The sequence below is a fragment of the Hipposideros armiger genome, unplaced genomic scaffold, assembly GCF_001890085.2.
Source record: "Hipposideros armiger isolate ML-2016 unplaced genomic scaffold, ASM189008v1 scaffold_217, whole genome shotgun sequence".
Classification (NCBI taxonomy): domain Eukaryota; kingdom Metazoa; phylum Chordata; class Mammalia; order Chiroptera; family Hipposideridae; genus Hipposideros; species Hipposideros armiger.
The window spans coordinates 84,250-100,999 of NW_017731567.1; the positions used below are offsets into that span (position 1 = coordinate 84,250).

The window sequence follows — 16,750 nt, forward strand, 5'->3', positions numbered from 1 at the left end:
AGCCGACCATATAACAAACTCTGTATTTTGAGTGGAAATGTTAGGGGGTCGTCTTATACGCCCAGTCGTCTTATACGCCGGCAAATACGGTATATATGTTATAGCCTTCATTAATTCAGCAATGAGATAAAAGTCTTTAAATCTTTCCACATGGTCTGGTCTCAAAGTTATTATCAGAAAACAAATATGTATTAATTAGCCTGTGATGTAGTAGTTGAGTTTTAGATGGTTACTGGACACATTTATCTGTCAAACTGTTTTCTGTATTTTATATTAGATCTATCAAATGCAAAAGCAGATAATATGTTCATATTAATGTGTTTAGAAGCTTTCTATGTCTCTATTAAATATAATCCTGGACACATTAAGATGTGGGAAGTGTGCTGGTACTTTAAGCAGCACCTAATCTCATGAGTTTCATACTAGGTGCCAAGAAATTAGGTTGTCCAAATATTTTGGAAATAAATTATAACTAAATCAGGTGTTTCTTTTCTACCCACTGTCTCATACTTGACTCAAGGCACCTACAATGAAACTTTAAAATGAAGTAGAAAAAAACTTACCTAGGTGGGATTTTGAATAATAGTTTGCCATTTGTCCACTGTTGCAAGACTGTCGTTTATGTCTTTTTGTTGACATTTCTGTGGTCTTCCATGGTGGTCTTTTTCTTTTGTTCAATTTGCTAAGAACTTCAGAACTATCAGAAGGAGTCTTGTCACAATTAACACATTTATTTAATTTACTATTGTCAAGTTGGCCAGGACATTTATCGGTTGAAGGACTATTTGCTTTAGCATTTTCTATTTCTTTAGGTTGCTTTTTAAAAGAATTTTGCAGAGCAGAGTGGGATCTTAAGGTACAGCGCTTTGATTCTTCCATAGGAGTCAGCTGATTACTTCCACTGTCAACAGATTCAGGAGAGTAAATGATTGTATTTAGCTTAAAAGTATTTCTGTGTTCAAGATAGTTGATTTTCCTCAAAAATATTCTACAGTCTTTTAAGGTTTTTGACCTCCAATTATTTGGACATACATTTCCTAGTCTTGGTCCCTTTTCAAAATCTTTTTGGCTGCAATCTGTTCCATTCTCCTTTGCTTCTGACTTAAATTTAGTCTCTAAACTAGCATGTGTTTTGAAGTCAGACATTGCCACCTTCTCATGGAAAAAGTCATCCCTGATCTCAGGTGGCAAAATAAACTGATTATCTACCGTGTTTTTCCCTTGGAGTGGGATGTCAGCATTTGTTCCCCCTTCAGGCTTACTTAAAAATTGGTTCTGGCAGAAAAATCTCAAGTTCCTCCTTTTAGAGATCCAATCAACTGTTCCAGGGTTGTGCAGCTTTCGCTCTCTTCTCCACCTTTCATGCTGTAACCTCTTAAACTCAGTTCTTTTGAATCTAGCTAGTGCTAAATTACTTTTCACATTTAAGAATGGAGAGCTAACCATTTTTTGCAGTATATGCAACTTCCCTGCTGATTTTGAAGGAGAAGATAGTGCAAATTTTTTAAAGTGCTTTCTAAAGGGGCTGGTATTAAAATCAGAATATTTGGTCCCTAGTTTAATTCCTCTGGTATTTATCACTTCCAAAGGGTTTCGAGCATTTGCTTTTCTAACTAGTGAAAGAGACTGTGTTTCTGTCGTTTGCATAAACCAGGTACAGAGTTCATTCAAATCATACTTTTTCCGAAAAAGCGTTTTTACAGGTGAAACTTCAAGTTCTAAGAGACAGGTTTCCAAAGGGTTTCCTACTTTGTAATTATCATTTTCAGGGTGTTCTCTTTTATGAACACGATTTTCAGCTTCATCTCCACTCACTTGCACCCACGCATTTGTTATTTGCTCAAATCTATTGTTTAATTCCTCTAATAAGGAATCGTTTGAAGCAGAAGCAGCCCACCACCTGAGCAAAGGGTTTGAGGAAATTATAGGGTCCAAGGATACTTCAGAAATGGGTATTAATTTGTTATCTTCCAAACGCTTTTTTGCATTCCTTGAATTTCTAGCTCCTGGGGTACCTTTGGGGGCTATTTTTATCCTTGACTGCCTATGTTTTTCCTTCTGGCGTTTACTTTTCTGCAAATGGAGTTTATATGATTTATGGAGCAGAGTATTTCTGTAAATAAGCGAGCTAGAAGATGCTAATGAATGTAAGAAATGCAGAGATGGTTTTCTGTCCCTAACGGAATGTCTCAAAGGTACAGCAGCAACTATACTTTTTGATCCACTCTTCAATATGTCAGCTTCAGTGTGTCTTGTATCCATCTTAGGGCACTGGGGACCACACTTTTCTTCAGGCAGACTTTTTTCTAACATATTCTCTTGTTCTAAAGGAGGTAAGCAGCTGCTAATACTTACTTCTCTCTCCTGAGGTGAAATTCTATTAATAGTTACAGATATACCAGAGATTTTCACCTTCGCAGGTCTACCAGGCTTCCTCACTACTGCCAAAGGCTTCTGATTTGGCCGAACAATGTTCTTGGAAGGTTGAGGTATCACGGACTTGTTCTTGATAGGTCTGACATCGTCAAAGCCAGACCCCACGGCCTCACTTTCAGTAGTCAAAGTTGAGACAGTGCTTACTCTTTCACCCGCGTCAATTTCATATCCTCTAACATTTCTGAGACTATTACATTCAGTTGGAAAATCGGCAACATGATTGTTTAAAGACATAACATTGCTCACATTTACACTTCCTTCAGAAACATGCCTTTTAGTTCTTCTTGACCTTCCATAAATAACAGTTACTGTAATACTCTTTTTATAAATACCTTCTTTTACTTCTGATAGGAGAGATTCTGGGCTTTTCGTTCCACCACTAAAGGACTCACTTTGGCAAATGGTGATGTCTGTTTGATCAGTTTTAGGTTTTGGTGGTCTTCCAATTGGCCGCTTAATCTGTTTCACAACCTGGGGACCTATTTTTTTAGGTCTACCTGGTTTTCTTTTAAAAGATGAATCCACTGCATTACTTGAACTTTCCTTAGTTTCTTCGTGTGGCTTATCACTATTCATATCATCTACAAACACTGCAGAAGATTCTTCAGTTTCTTTTGCACAATTAAATTTGTTTAGTTCTCTTTGAAGAGTGTCACTATCATTAACATTAGAAGTATTATTTTCAAAGTTAACATTTGGAATATCCTCATTTGTTTCTGTTTTGTTTTCAATTACATGATGGTTTAAATGTTTTTCCGAAGGAAGATCAATATTTGATTGAGAATTACTGACTGAAGTTAAAGTATATTTGACCCCTTCACTGCTTTTAACCTCAGATAAAAACATGAGTTTGATAGGACTAGAATAGTTGGAAAAAGAAGCACTTTCGATGGCTTTATGTTTTGTTGGTACATTCTCAACTGTGGAAATCAAGCTACCCGTATCTAAGATAGATGACTTTTTCAGATTATCAAGTCTTTTGTTATTCAAATCTGTTGGAGGCACAATACTATTTTTGATATTGCTGGATGCTACCACAGATTTTGATAAGTTCTGCTCTTTACATGTCATTCTACTTACAGTAAGAGTCATATTTCTACTAGCATTTTGATCTTTACCATCGATTTCTATCAATTGCTTGGATGCTATATATCCTTCTGATAATGACTGATTATTCCAGGACTTCTTGGCCATATTTATCGTATCTTCCAAACGCTCCACAACAACTTGTAAATTAGAATTCAATGCAATTTTGTTTAGATCTATATTGTGTGAGGTTTCAATTTGAATATTTTTCACTTGATCTTTTTTTCTTGTAGATTCAGAAACTTTTTTGGCCTTAGGGGATTTTTTTAGAACATAATTATTTGTCACATATATAGAATACCACCCTGGAGGCACAATATTTCGTTTGCTTCTGCTCAAAAGTCCAGGAACATCATATTTCAATGGAGTTTGAGTATTCTCTAATTTTGGATTTTCCTTACGATTTTGCAAAAAATTTTTTCCAGCTGCAGATTTCTCCTGTGACTTTCTTATGCTCATTTCCTCAGGGGTAGTTGTTTTAAAGCTTTCTGAAAATGTGTCAAAAGCCAAGTTAGTTTCTAAATTATGAAGAGGTAGTTGCAATGACCGTAATGCATAATCTGGTGAAAATGGTATTTCTGCTTGATTATTGTCTTGAAGGCTTTTAGAATTTTGTAAAGAAGGTCCTTGGCAATGATAGAATTCTTCTTTGTCTGTTGAAAATATCACATCATTGCATATCAATTTCCTTGAAATTTTTGCACTGCATTTTTTTCTTACAAAATTTTCATTAAGACTAGCAAGTTCTCTTTTTATCTGTAAAGACTGCCTTCTAAACATGGGTGAATCAGGAGAGTTGTGCACTGCAAATAAGGTTTCTTGACGCTTTCGAAATCTTGTCTGAATAATTTTATTTTCTATCTTTTTATCATGTTGACTCAGTAATTCCATAAAACTGTAATCACTGGCCTTTGCATTATGCAAGAGGGAAGTTATTAAATCTCTCAATTTTAAATCATTATCTGTATTACAATCGCTGCTAGGTAATTTTATAAGGTTTGTCATATCTGTAGTTTCTATTGATTTTAATTTTTCATTAATACGATCCATTAAATCTTGAAAAATTACAGTTTCACCTTTTTCATGATTTGTAGTACAATTGTTGCTATCTTCCAAGAGCAAAGAATCAGAGTTACTGGATTTTTTAGTTTTATGTATTTTACCTTCATGATCACCCTTGTCACTGCTTGTTTCTGCTGGTGTGAGAAACGGAGGCTGGTTAATGTTTGTTTCAAGTTTGTTATTTTCTAAGGGTGAAAACTCTGAGATGACATCCTTCAATTTTTCAGATCCTTCAGTCTGTACCGGTGATAATGGTGGGGGTGAGGGACTTCCAGATCGACAAACATCTTTAAGACTGAATGAAACATCATGTACTTCCCTCGACGAGAGAGGAGCATGAAAGGCTGATTTTGTCGAGTGAATGTTTGGAAATAGTCCAGAACAGCACCTGTGAGAAGCATAACTATTTGCAATTTCTCTATTCACTACTGTCTTAATGTGTTCAATAGTTACAGTTTGGCAAGATAAACAATGTAAATCTTTAATACAGACTGGCAGAGGCACAAAACCAGGGCTTTGTCTTTCATTGTGTAAACACCCTCTTTCTGCCAGCCTATATTCACAACTACATAATAGACCCTGTAAATCATCTTCAATTAGGGGCTTTTGAGATTCTGAAGACACAGTATATGATGTATTACAACAGCAAAGAGAAGCAGCATTCTGCTCTTGAACTAGAAATTTCAACATAGCCAAAACTTGTTGCTGGTGATGTATGCACAAAGACTCCAAAACTTTGCTTAATGCTGATTTTCCTTTTTCCATTTTAGTAGCTTCCTCTGATATTGCATCAACAGTTGAACTAAAAATAAAACCAAACAAAAAATGAATTACAGCAAAAATACCAGTATTATAAGGAGTTATAATTTTAGCAGAGTTTGAACAAAAGATATTTTGGTATCGCTGGACTCCTAACTCCTACAGAGTTGAAATAATGATATCTTGATTGTTGTTTAGCAAAATATAATGAAGCACTGATGATAATTTCCTATGACAAAGTAGGAGTCAAAGCAAAGCCCTAATTTTGTGATATAAAAGCTGATTATTATAGGTATGATTATAGTTACAGATTGTTAATGTTTAGTGCTTTGAATATATTAAGAATATTTCATGGAAAGTGCTTCAGAAGGAGTTAAAATTTTTGTAAAGTAGACATTTTATAAGTTATTTTGATAATTATCAGTTCATATTAATGCAAATAAGAAAAATAAGATGTAAGAGAAAATCTTTATCTCTATTTAAAATAGAATTATTAATAAAAAAGCTTTGCATAGTTACAAGGAAAATTAAGGGATTTAGGCTTCATATAAATAACAATGTCTTTTCTAAGATTAAGCTGCAGGCATTTTAACCTAATAAGAAAATAAAAAATTTAAGCTATTTAAAGATGAAATCTATTCTTAATTGATTTTAAATACTAAAGTAATTACATCGAAACTAAAGGCATTACTTACCTAATTATTTAATTTCAAAAGCTGGAAAATGTCCCACTGCAGAAACTAATATACATCTAACTTTAACTAAGACTCATGATTACTTAGCAACCAACGCAGAAGTCTACAAAAATTTTTGTAATTCAACTATCAGCAGTAAGAAGAATAAATTATATTAAAAGAATTCTGTTTCAGAAAAGTATCCATTTAATTAAACATATCACCAAACTCTGTACATGAAAATAGACTTCCACTCATGACTTCTTAGTATTTGTTGTTATTGCTAGTGGCTCCTCATTTGTAGAAATTTAGGGTTAGAATTGGGATATTGCTGATTATGAATTGCTACAGAAGATTGTATATTATTTAATAAAAGGTTATGTTCATGTATATTAAAAATCAAAGGATTTTTCTTTTAAAATGAAAAGTGAAATTTATTTTGCTCCCAAAAATGTCCTAATGTGCTTCACAGATAAGTATGCAGTATTTTATAAAAACTATTATTTGAATAGGAATTTCCAAAGCAAACTTGGAACATTAGATCAAAAGTTTTCTAGGGAAAAAAGATAACTTTACTAGATTCAACCAATATTTCATTAAAACCAGCATGTGATTTGGCATAAAGCAGCTATCAAAGTGAGAAGAGATATGAAACTACAATAAAACTTCTTAAGTCCACTGCCACCTCTAGACAAATAATGATAGGATATGATCCCAGTATCCCTTCCTTTCTGAAAACAATTTTTTGTAAATTTTATCATGGTTGGGAGTATGAAATGATGGAACTGACTCCCAAGATTCAATATTAGATAATTCACAAAAATAAATGTAGGGAACAAAGACAGGAGGAAATGTTAACTATCAAATAAAGATATAAGTGAAATTATACTCTTTTCCAGCAAATTAAAATTATAATTTTCACATAAGCAAAAGAAAACCCAAAAAAGTTCTTCAACAGTTTCTTTAAAGTTATGTTATAGCCTATTAAAGATAACTGTGACTAAATAGAGATTGTCCATGTTTCTCAGAAACATACACTGCACTGTATTATAAAGATTAATATGCTTTCATAACAGTTCCTGAAATGCTCAAATGCTTTTTTCTGTTAGTAAAGTAAAATGTAGACTAAAAACTAATATTAAATACTCTGTAAACCACTACAGGATTTTTATATCTCTCTTCTGACAGTCTAAGGAAATCTATATTTTGAGAGTTTCTTATTCAGTTTATTACTTCTAATAATGGAATTTCAAAAGTACCACAGTGGCCAATTTCCATCTAATGCTATATGAAAAACAGCTTAATAAAATTCCTAATTAGACATTCAGATATTAGATATTTTTTATATGTGTGTATATGTATATGATATTAGATAACTAAGTTCTCAAAATTATAAAACTCCACAATACACTTATTTGGCTTTATATTTTTTCTTTTCCATATTTCTTGCATGTTAGAATCTCAAAGAAAAACCTAATGTACAAGTAATAGCTAAATACACATAGGTCTCCAATCTAGAATTTATTCCCAAGTGATTACATAAAGATTCTCAGGTTGTATCTTTCATAGCTCCCTTGTTTTTAATGCTATAAATTTTTCTAAACTTTTCCTGTTTGATTTATAAATCAAAACACCCTGCCAATTTTTTGTATGTTATTATCCATTTTGCCCATTACAAGCTTTGTTGTTGAAATAGTTCTTTGGAGAAAGTAAATTTCTATATTTAGTATTAATAAAACTGCTTCCTAGAGTGAATCAAAGAAGTCAGTGTAGTCAGTATTTTTCTTTGTTTTTCTTTGTTTTCTTTTACTGAATGAGTAAATCAATCACACACCAACAGTGTTGTAAATTTAAGTGCAAAAGCATTGAAGTGCTTTACTACAAATTACAACCTAGAAACACGTTAACTGAACAATTAAAATTCATACAATCAGATTTAGATATATAACAACACAAAGTAGAAACAGAATTACAGTACATTTACAACACAAGACAGATACATGAATTCATTAGAAAATATTGTAATAAATAATTCATGAATTATAGTGCAATTGATTTATGCATAAATATAACTAATTGCCTAACAATCAGTTTATATTAACAAAATCTGTCAAAATCAAGGCAGCCACAGAGTTTTACTAAATTACTGCGACAATGAAAATACTGCAATTAAAAAACAAATACAAGTATTTGTACTGTAAACAACTAAAAAAATCAGTCTCACTAAAGTTAGTATACAATTTAATATAAAATTGTCATTAGCTACCAGAAATGGTTTAAACAACTTTACTGAGCAGTAGTTTTCTAAAAACAGAGGCACTGTTTTTTTCTTTTCCTTCTTTTTTTTTTAAAATATAAAATACTTGAGGAACATTCAAATAAGTAGAAAGCACATAAGGGTTGCTTTCACCTTCATTAAAAGTCTGCTGAAACTGGAGATATCAGAAAATTGTCAATTGATAAGTAGTAACTGGTAACTAAATTTATAAAGTACTTTGAAAGTTTAACATAAAGAACATCTTAATAGAATCACTGGGGAGAAGAGGAACCCATAAATTTCCCTGCCTTTCCTAGTTAGTATAATCAAAAGTTAACTCAATAATTAGAAACATTTTGTTTCTTTTTAAAGTTATGGGTTGATCATTACCTATAAACTATCAAAAAATATTTAATTTACTATTTCTGACCAAAAATAAATAATACAAGTACTAAAATGCTGTAAATTAACTATAATATTACCTATAAAACTACTGATCACGGTGAAGTCAATAGCAAAATGATCCCTGATTTTATGAATCCTGTAAAGTTTTTGGTCAGGTCATCTTTTAAATGATATAAAAGAGTTCTGTAAGTATCCCTTTACTATAAACTTCTCAATCAATTTATTAATGTAAATATAGTGTGAGGAATAAAAAAGCTCAATACAATATAAATATTATGTAATGCATTCAAGCCCCAAATTTTTGCAAGTAAAATTCTGTATAAAGAGGTCAATAAAATTGTGTTGAAATGTTTACTTTATCTTTAACTTTGTTTTTCAATGGGAGGGGTAGGGGAAATATATTAAATAATCCAAGTTCTGGCCCTCACAAAATATGGCTTAATTCTTTAAAAAGAAAGATGACCCTGACATCTGCTGTTTTGCAATCTATTATGTATACTTTCTTGGGGGAAAAAAAAGAGCAAGAGGATTCATACTCTAGTATGCAGGTAACATTAATGCTGAAGAGAGGGTTCAGTAGAGATCTAAGAGACCAAATAACTACTTGGGTGTGTTGTTTCCCACTCTTCAGCTTCTTTAAACCTATGTAAGCAGTTTTTAAATGTAACAGCTGAAAATCTCTTCAGTGTTATATGTATATGTGATTATTAGATACACACAAACACGAGTGTAAAAACACAAGTATTTGACAAGGTGCACTTATTTTTTTTTTAATTCAGCTTTAAGTATTCCTTTTGGACTTAGGAAAACTGGCTTAGAAAAATGATTAGAACCTGAATTTTAACAGAGAAAAGGGGCACTCAGAGAATTTTGAATGTATGAAGCAAATCCCCATTCTTTATATGGAGGCACATGCTTTATAACACTTTACTACTAAAACTGCATACTCCATAAATCCAACATGGATACTCTGAACCACATTTTAAAACTGCTATATAAAAATTACTGGTCTCTCTTATGAGTCTAGTAAAAGTTAAAATGCACTGCCCAGCTAACTACCCAATTAGTAGAGAGTTTACATTACTGAAAGTTCAAAACAGCTTCAGTGTTAAATATTTGTAAATCTATTCAAGACCCTGAACAAACTGCAAATTTGGTTATTAGCAAAATGATAATGTTTCGCCCACCAAAATGAAATCTGTAATTCATTTTGATAAACTGAAAATGTTTTGAAATGTCACAGCAGCAAATATATTAAAGTTACACTGAGGTTTTTCAATAGTAGGAGTGTGTCACAATCCTTAAAATTTAAAGTAGTCATAACATCAACTAACCAGCACATTTAAACCAAAATTATCATTCTCAAGCTTTTTCTGTGCACATTATAAACATGCTCTAAGTTGCATTCCAACTCTCTTTTCTAACCTTACACATTAGCTTATTTTTCAAATGAAAAAAATTAAATTATTTTAATAATTAAATTTAAATTACTTTTTGTTTTTAGTATTCCATCTTATATTAAAGGATTCTATAGCTGCTGGGGTTAACTATGTGTCAGTTTTTTAAAAAAGTATATACCTTAAAAACCCCAACTTCCTGCTAAATCAACTATTAAATGATAAATATCAAATTTCATTATACATATCACTTAAGGTTTTCTTTTCCATTCTTGGTGGATGCACTTGAGTGCATTTCGTATTTCATAGAATGCACTGTAGTGTACTAATACTGTATATATTAATTTTCCTTAGTATGAGATAGCTGTCTATTTAAACTTTGATTGGTTGTTTAACATACTTACAGTAACTGTAAGTATGTGACGTTAAAATGTTTACAAACTATTAATATCATATTTCCATTATAAGATGGTTCAACTGAATGGCTGGAGTGGTCTTTCACCAATAAAAATGTTTCACTTGACAGTTACTTGTTTTCCCACAACGCTTTATGCTATTGACTACTAAAGAAAACCTGAATCTTTTTCACCTATTTATACAAGGATTAAATACAAACTATCAGAATTAAGTAAGCAACTATATAATTCTGTCCACAGTGAAAACCCTGAATAAAACTTTTTTTTCAAAAGGCATGTAAGTGGTTTTGAACTGTAAAATTTCATGTCTCCTGTCAGAGTGAGCATCTGTAATTCCCACATGTGTGTATAGAGACACACAAATACACACCTGTGCACATACACACGCAAACACACACACACACACATACACACATACAAACATTTTCCTAACAAGTAATCTACACAGGCTTGCTGCTGTTTTTGCAGCTGCCAGTCCCTGAATCTGTCATATTATATAACCCAGTGTCTGGTAATCGGAGTTTCTTCTTCGGAGGAGTCTTCAGTGTTCCAGATCTTTCTTTTACCTTGTATTCTAAAGTGCTGTGAGGTACCCCATAAATTCCTTGTGCTTTGGAAACACTCATTTTTCCGCTCATTACCATGGCAATAGCCTCTTCCATTATTTCATGATCATATTGCCGATAGCGGCCACGTTTTTTCCTGGGCTGCTTATTATCTTTTCGATCCAATCCATCTTCAGTATTTTCAGAGGTTCCATCAACTGTTCCATTTTTAGAATTAAGACACAAAGGAGAGAGGTCCCCATGTAGAAAATAAGAGTCAACACTTGAGTGAGTTACGGGCCCAGAACATTCTATTTTGTTCTGTTTCGGAAGTATATTTTTCAGTTTTTGGAGAGCTGATCCTTCTAGGACTGGAGAGGTTTTGGAAACTTGATACATAACATCCAGCAGACCAGGACCATCAGGCTGTGGTTTTGAAACAGAACTTACTCGTAGCTGAGGAATTTTTAACTGTACAGTAGGATGTGAAGTTTCATATTGTAGGCTTTCATTTTTTTCTTTAAACTGAGTAACCATTTTCTGAAGAGTTAACTGATGGAGGTAACTGGAAGCTGTTGGGAATTTTAATTCTGAGGTTTCAAGTAGATTGAGTTTACTTTTTTCTGTGCGCTCTGCTTGAGCTCTTGCCCACAAGGCTACTTTTTGCAGCACTGCACAAGTTTCTTTACTGTCTTTATATGAGTAACTATCATTGAAATCTCGAGTTTTGTTTTTAAAAGATGCAGGCTTCCCTGCTGGTAAGGCTTCTAAGTGGAGAAGTAAAGTTTTTTGAGGTATGCCATAAAGTATGCCTGCTTTATTTATGTCCAGTGCTCCAGACTGAATGTCTTTCAAAGCTTTTGAGAGCAAACCATCTGCAAACTCAGCACTTCTTTCCACATAGTCCTCTCTGTTTCTGTGTAGTCTCCTGGATGGATGGAATGAAACGATGGTAAACTGATGCATGAGAGACTCTCACACAGCTATGGAAGGGGAGGGTCCACTCCTTTATTATACTCCTTGCTTAGGTAACATCACTGCTTATACTCTTTTAAGTCTGTGAGATGTAGTAGTTACTCCTTATCAAAGCAAACGCTACAGTCCTGGTAGGACAATGTGTCAATCATACGGTGGCCTCAACAGGCAGACCTTCCAAGAACATAAAATCCTAACTCAGTATTTGTAAAAATATTCTCATGATGTTGCTAGTCCTCTGACAGATGCTTGCAGAGCAACACTTATAATTTTTATTTGTACAATTAGAGATCCATTATAAAAAAATACCCAAATCCTAAAGGAGTTTTTGTTAGTAGAAACGTGACGTTACCGCTAAACAAGTAATAAAAGAGTCAACCCCTTTAAAGGAAATTTGTAGCAGCAAGAATATTTCCAAACACAAACACCCCATATTTCCACAAGACCAATTTTTCTCTAGACAAAAACTTACAATTTGAAGCAAGTAGATAAGTTATATTTGGGTAAAATAATTTTAGATATTATAAATATTATTTCTACTTCAAATGTATCATTGTAATTTCAAAGTTTCTCAAACAGAAAGCTTACTATACCTCATGACTCAAAAACTACTACAGTTTTAGTTGAAACAAATTACACTCTACATCTACTTTTAAATGTGACAAAAAGCTTCCTGTGTAGTTTGTTAATGGGAAGATGCAAAAGGTAAAAATAAAAAAAATCCAAAAATCCAACAGAACAGCATTTCACTAATTATTTATTAAATTTAATGACAGCTTTCACCAAAGCATAAAAGGACTTTTTGTGGTGATTAATAGATATATTAAATAGTCTGCCACCACACCTAAAGCACAATGAAAAAAATATAAACACTCTAACTATAAGAATTAGTAAATATAGTACTTTTAAAATTTGTTGTTTAAAAAAATAGTGAAATTACATATTTCCCTTAAAATTGCCTCCTGAATATTGAATTTAAAATTCTCTTTACTCGTCCTGCTTCTTAGTTTGTATTCTATGTTTGATAGTTCATTTTAGTAACATTAACTAAAGTTTGGTGATTGTTCTGATAACTTTTCTTTAACAGAAAGAATAAAAAAGAAAGAGAAAGGACAAATGGAAGGTATGAGAGACACACACTTATGAGTGACAAAAATTCTGGAGGAAAATTATATATGTCAATCTATTCTGAGTAGTATTAAGAGTTCTCTGCAGAGATAATTTTATATTAATATTAAATTATATTTCCTAGATATTGCTTACCCAGCCACTGAATTTTCAGAAGAAGGATCACATATGGATGACTCTTCAGATTTTATGCTGGTTTTCTTTGTAGAGAGATCTAACACTCCATCCCCTATAATTTTTGCAAGAGAAAAAACTTTATATTTGTGACAGATAGGTAATCCTTACATTTTAACGTTCATATTTTGCTGATCTACTAATTCATGACTTAAATATCAACACTTGTATTTGACATGTGGCCATTACCATCTCATTTTGTGGTTTTAGCAACAGGACATGACTGGGAAGGCACTACATAGGAAAAAAGCACACCGGAGGAGCTGATGCTGCCAAGTGACATGAAGAAACAAACAGGCTATGATACATAATCTGTTTAAAATCAACCCTTGGTCACCTTTCCCACTGTTTTGCAGTGAACAGCCATTTGACTGCTCACCCATGACTGTTTTCTACTCAAGACTGCCCAGATGATGCTTTGGGAAAGTAGGAATGATCTAAATTGCACAAAACAGAGCGCATAGAAAATATGATAATGAACAGAGGACAATAATTAGCATTTACTAGCAATAACTAGCAATATGTGGAACGTATACTTTAGGTAAACTGTGACTATGTATAACCAATGTATTTTTAGAACTCACAGTGTAAAATTTTACTATTTTAAATAACTGAAATGTAAAACAGTTGAATCACTGCATATGTAATATGTTGTGGTTATATTTGTGATTGAATGAAGATATAACTTATAACAATATAAGTTTAGGAAAAATAACCTGCTAGAAAACAACTGCTTAAGTATTTTTTATTAAAATGTAATTATTTTTATTACTCTTATAATACTGAATTTACATAAGTAAAATTTCAACGATTCAGGCATTGTAAACGACAAACTTCAGGATCAAAAATAAAAATAAACTATGAATTTAAAACACAGCAATAAATAACAGTTAATATATCCTTACTGGCAGCTAAAAAAACCCTGAAAATTTAAGCTGTAAGAAAGGAATCATCATAAGAAAATACATGCTTAAAAATATACTAAAAAATACAACTGGGTTTTTAAAAAAATTCAATTGGGTGTTACTATTATCATATAAATCTACCTAATACTTATGTTCCCTGACAAGATACAAAAAAATGAAAGAAAATGTCCCACCTATAACCTACTATGAATACGTAATTCAATAATTTTGTTGAGTGTTTACTATGTGCCAAGCTGGACAGCAGCAGTAAAACCGGCATACAAAGTACCTTTTCTCATGATGCTTAGGAGATATGAATTAGGTAATTCATATCTAATTATCACTAGATAATTCATACACTACCACCACCACCATCACTACTACCACCAAACATATTTCAGGTTGATGATAAGTTCTACTTAAGAAAAACAAAGCAGAATAAGACGACAGAAGGAGGGTAGGCTAAAGAGGTTGCTATTTCATTGAGTGTTATCAGTACCAGCCTCTTTGAATTGAACAGTCCTGAACAAAGTGAAGGTACCAACCAAGCAGATTATATGGGGGCTTCTAGAAAGAAGTTTGTGCAAAGGCTGTGATATGCAATCATGTCTGGGATGCTTGAGGAAGAGCGAAAGAGCTAGGGTGGCTGGAGTACAGTAAACTAGGCTAAGTGAGATGAGGAAAGAAATGAAGGGAGACAAGATCACATTGGGCCTTGTAGGCCATGGTAAGAAATCTGAATTTTATTTTGAGAGAGATAAGAAACCATTGGATAATTTTGAGCATAAGACTGAAACAATTTTAACTTGTTTTTAAAGCATCAATCTGGTGTGGGGAGAAAGGACTGCAAAGGGCTAAGGGTGGAGGAGCAAAGAAACCTGTTGGGGAAGCGCTATGCATTTCTCATCTCAGGGCTTTCACACTTGCAGTTAGTTTCCTCTGCTTGACACTCCTAACCTTTTCCTATTCCACACTCATCCTAATTCTCATCAAATCTTACTCACCATTCAGTCACTCAGGATACAACTTGGACTTTGTTGATCATCATTATTCTAGGCTCCTATATCTGCAACACTTACCTATATTATTTAGCTTTTAGCAGGCTGTATTCTAGTTGTTTATGTACTTACTGGTGTTAGACACAAGACTATAAGCTATGTGAAGGCAGAGGCTATGTTTATTTTATTCACTGACGTATAGCTACTGCCTAGAATAGTGCCTAGCACACAATAAGTGTTCATTAAATATTTGTTGCACAGAATTTTGAAGAACTGGAAGAATTTCAGTATGGCTAGAGGTTAGAATGCCTAGATTAAAAGGGTAAATGGGGAGAATGGACAGGTAAACAAAGTATATGGCACATCATACTTTAAAAAATTGTTAAAGTATCTTACCCCAGTTTATCCATTCATCCCAATTGTATGCTTTGTCTCCAACTCACACTTGTGTATCTGGCCACTTGTAGCTCCTCAAACATGCTGTGTGGTGCCAGTTCTCTCAAAATGCAGTGTGTGGTTCCCTCTGCCTAGAATGTGCTTTCCACCCTTTTAATTTGTTAAACTCCTACCCATCTTTAAAGATCGTGAACCTTCCAAGTGGAGGCTGATTACTGTCTCCCTTGAGTCAACAGTATCCTATAACACTTATGATACTCTCATAAAATTATTCATTCACATGCCTTTTTCTCCCATGAGGTTGAATTCCTCAAGGTCAGAGTCAATCTTGACTTTTTCACCTGTATTTCATAAACAATAATAAAGGGCTATAACTTACTAAAAGAAGAAATAAATGTTGTCTTCTATTTTGCTATCTTATTTCTCTCCTTTAGCAATTAAAATTTTACTATTTCAAGAACTTGTAAGACTCCCACCTTCAAAAAGTCCTAACTACCTAATCCATATTCAGATTTATCATTCAATTCACTAGTTTTGATTTTTCTCATGTTTTATATAGTTTGTAGCATGTAAACCCCACTTTCTGTAAGTCTGTTATCCCTAGTTACAGAATGAATTACAGAATTACAGAATGAAATACTGAAAAATCTCCAATTCTAACTCTTCTGGACTTTTGATATGGTCAATTTAAGTTAATTATTTCAGAAAGAAGCAGGTACAGGGAATCTCTTCTCTTTGTCCTATACATTAACTGTGCAAACTAGGCCATAGCTCCCTAGCTAGGGCAATAAAGGTAATTCTGTTCATTTTGGATCACTCCTTGACTGTGTCACTGATAGCCACACACAGCCCTGATTATAGCTAATTTTACTCTGGAGGATGAACTTGAGAATAAGCCCTGTTCCATCTTTAAGAGAGCTACCCAGGGCCAGCCGAGGGGTGCGTTGGTTAAGAGCTGGCTTGGGACAGCAGCTCTGAGCAGCAGGGCCCTGGTTCGGATCCCACATGAGGGCCAGTGACACTGCCCTCTACAGCTAAGATGGTGAACAACAGCTTGACCTAGAGCTGGGCTGCCGTGAGTTGCCATAGGCTGCAGCCCCTGCTGCAGTGGGCTGCCGTTAGCTATCTTGAGTGGCT

At 33.4% G+C, this 16,750-nt stretch overlaps 1 protein-coding gene across 7 annotated transcripts in view; it reads right to left on the reverse strand.

Moving 5' to 3' along the window:
* LCORL (ligand dependent nuclear receptor corepressor like) overlaps positions 1 to 16,750 on the reverse strand; it is a 131,737-nt gene that overhangs the window by 16,283 nt on the left and 98,704 nt on the right. For 5 of the 7 annotated variants that reach the window (XM_019654227.1, XM_019654226.1, XM_019654228.1 and 2 more), the window contains 2 exons: positions 13,276 to 13,369; positions 564 to 5,386 (listed from right to left, as the gene is read on the reverse strand). In XM_019654227.1, the coding sequence (XP_019509772.1) occupies positions 564 to 5,386; positions 13,276 to 13,369 (4,917 nt within the window). Of the gene's footprint in view, positions 1 to 563; positions 5,387 to 7,790; positions 11,966 to 13,275; positions 13,370 to 16,750 lie in introns of those variants that run through there. The other 2 variants (XM_019654231.1, XM_019654232.1) reach the window with 2 other exon arrangements.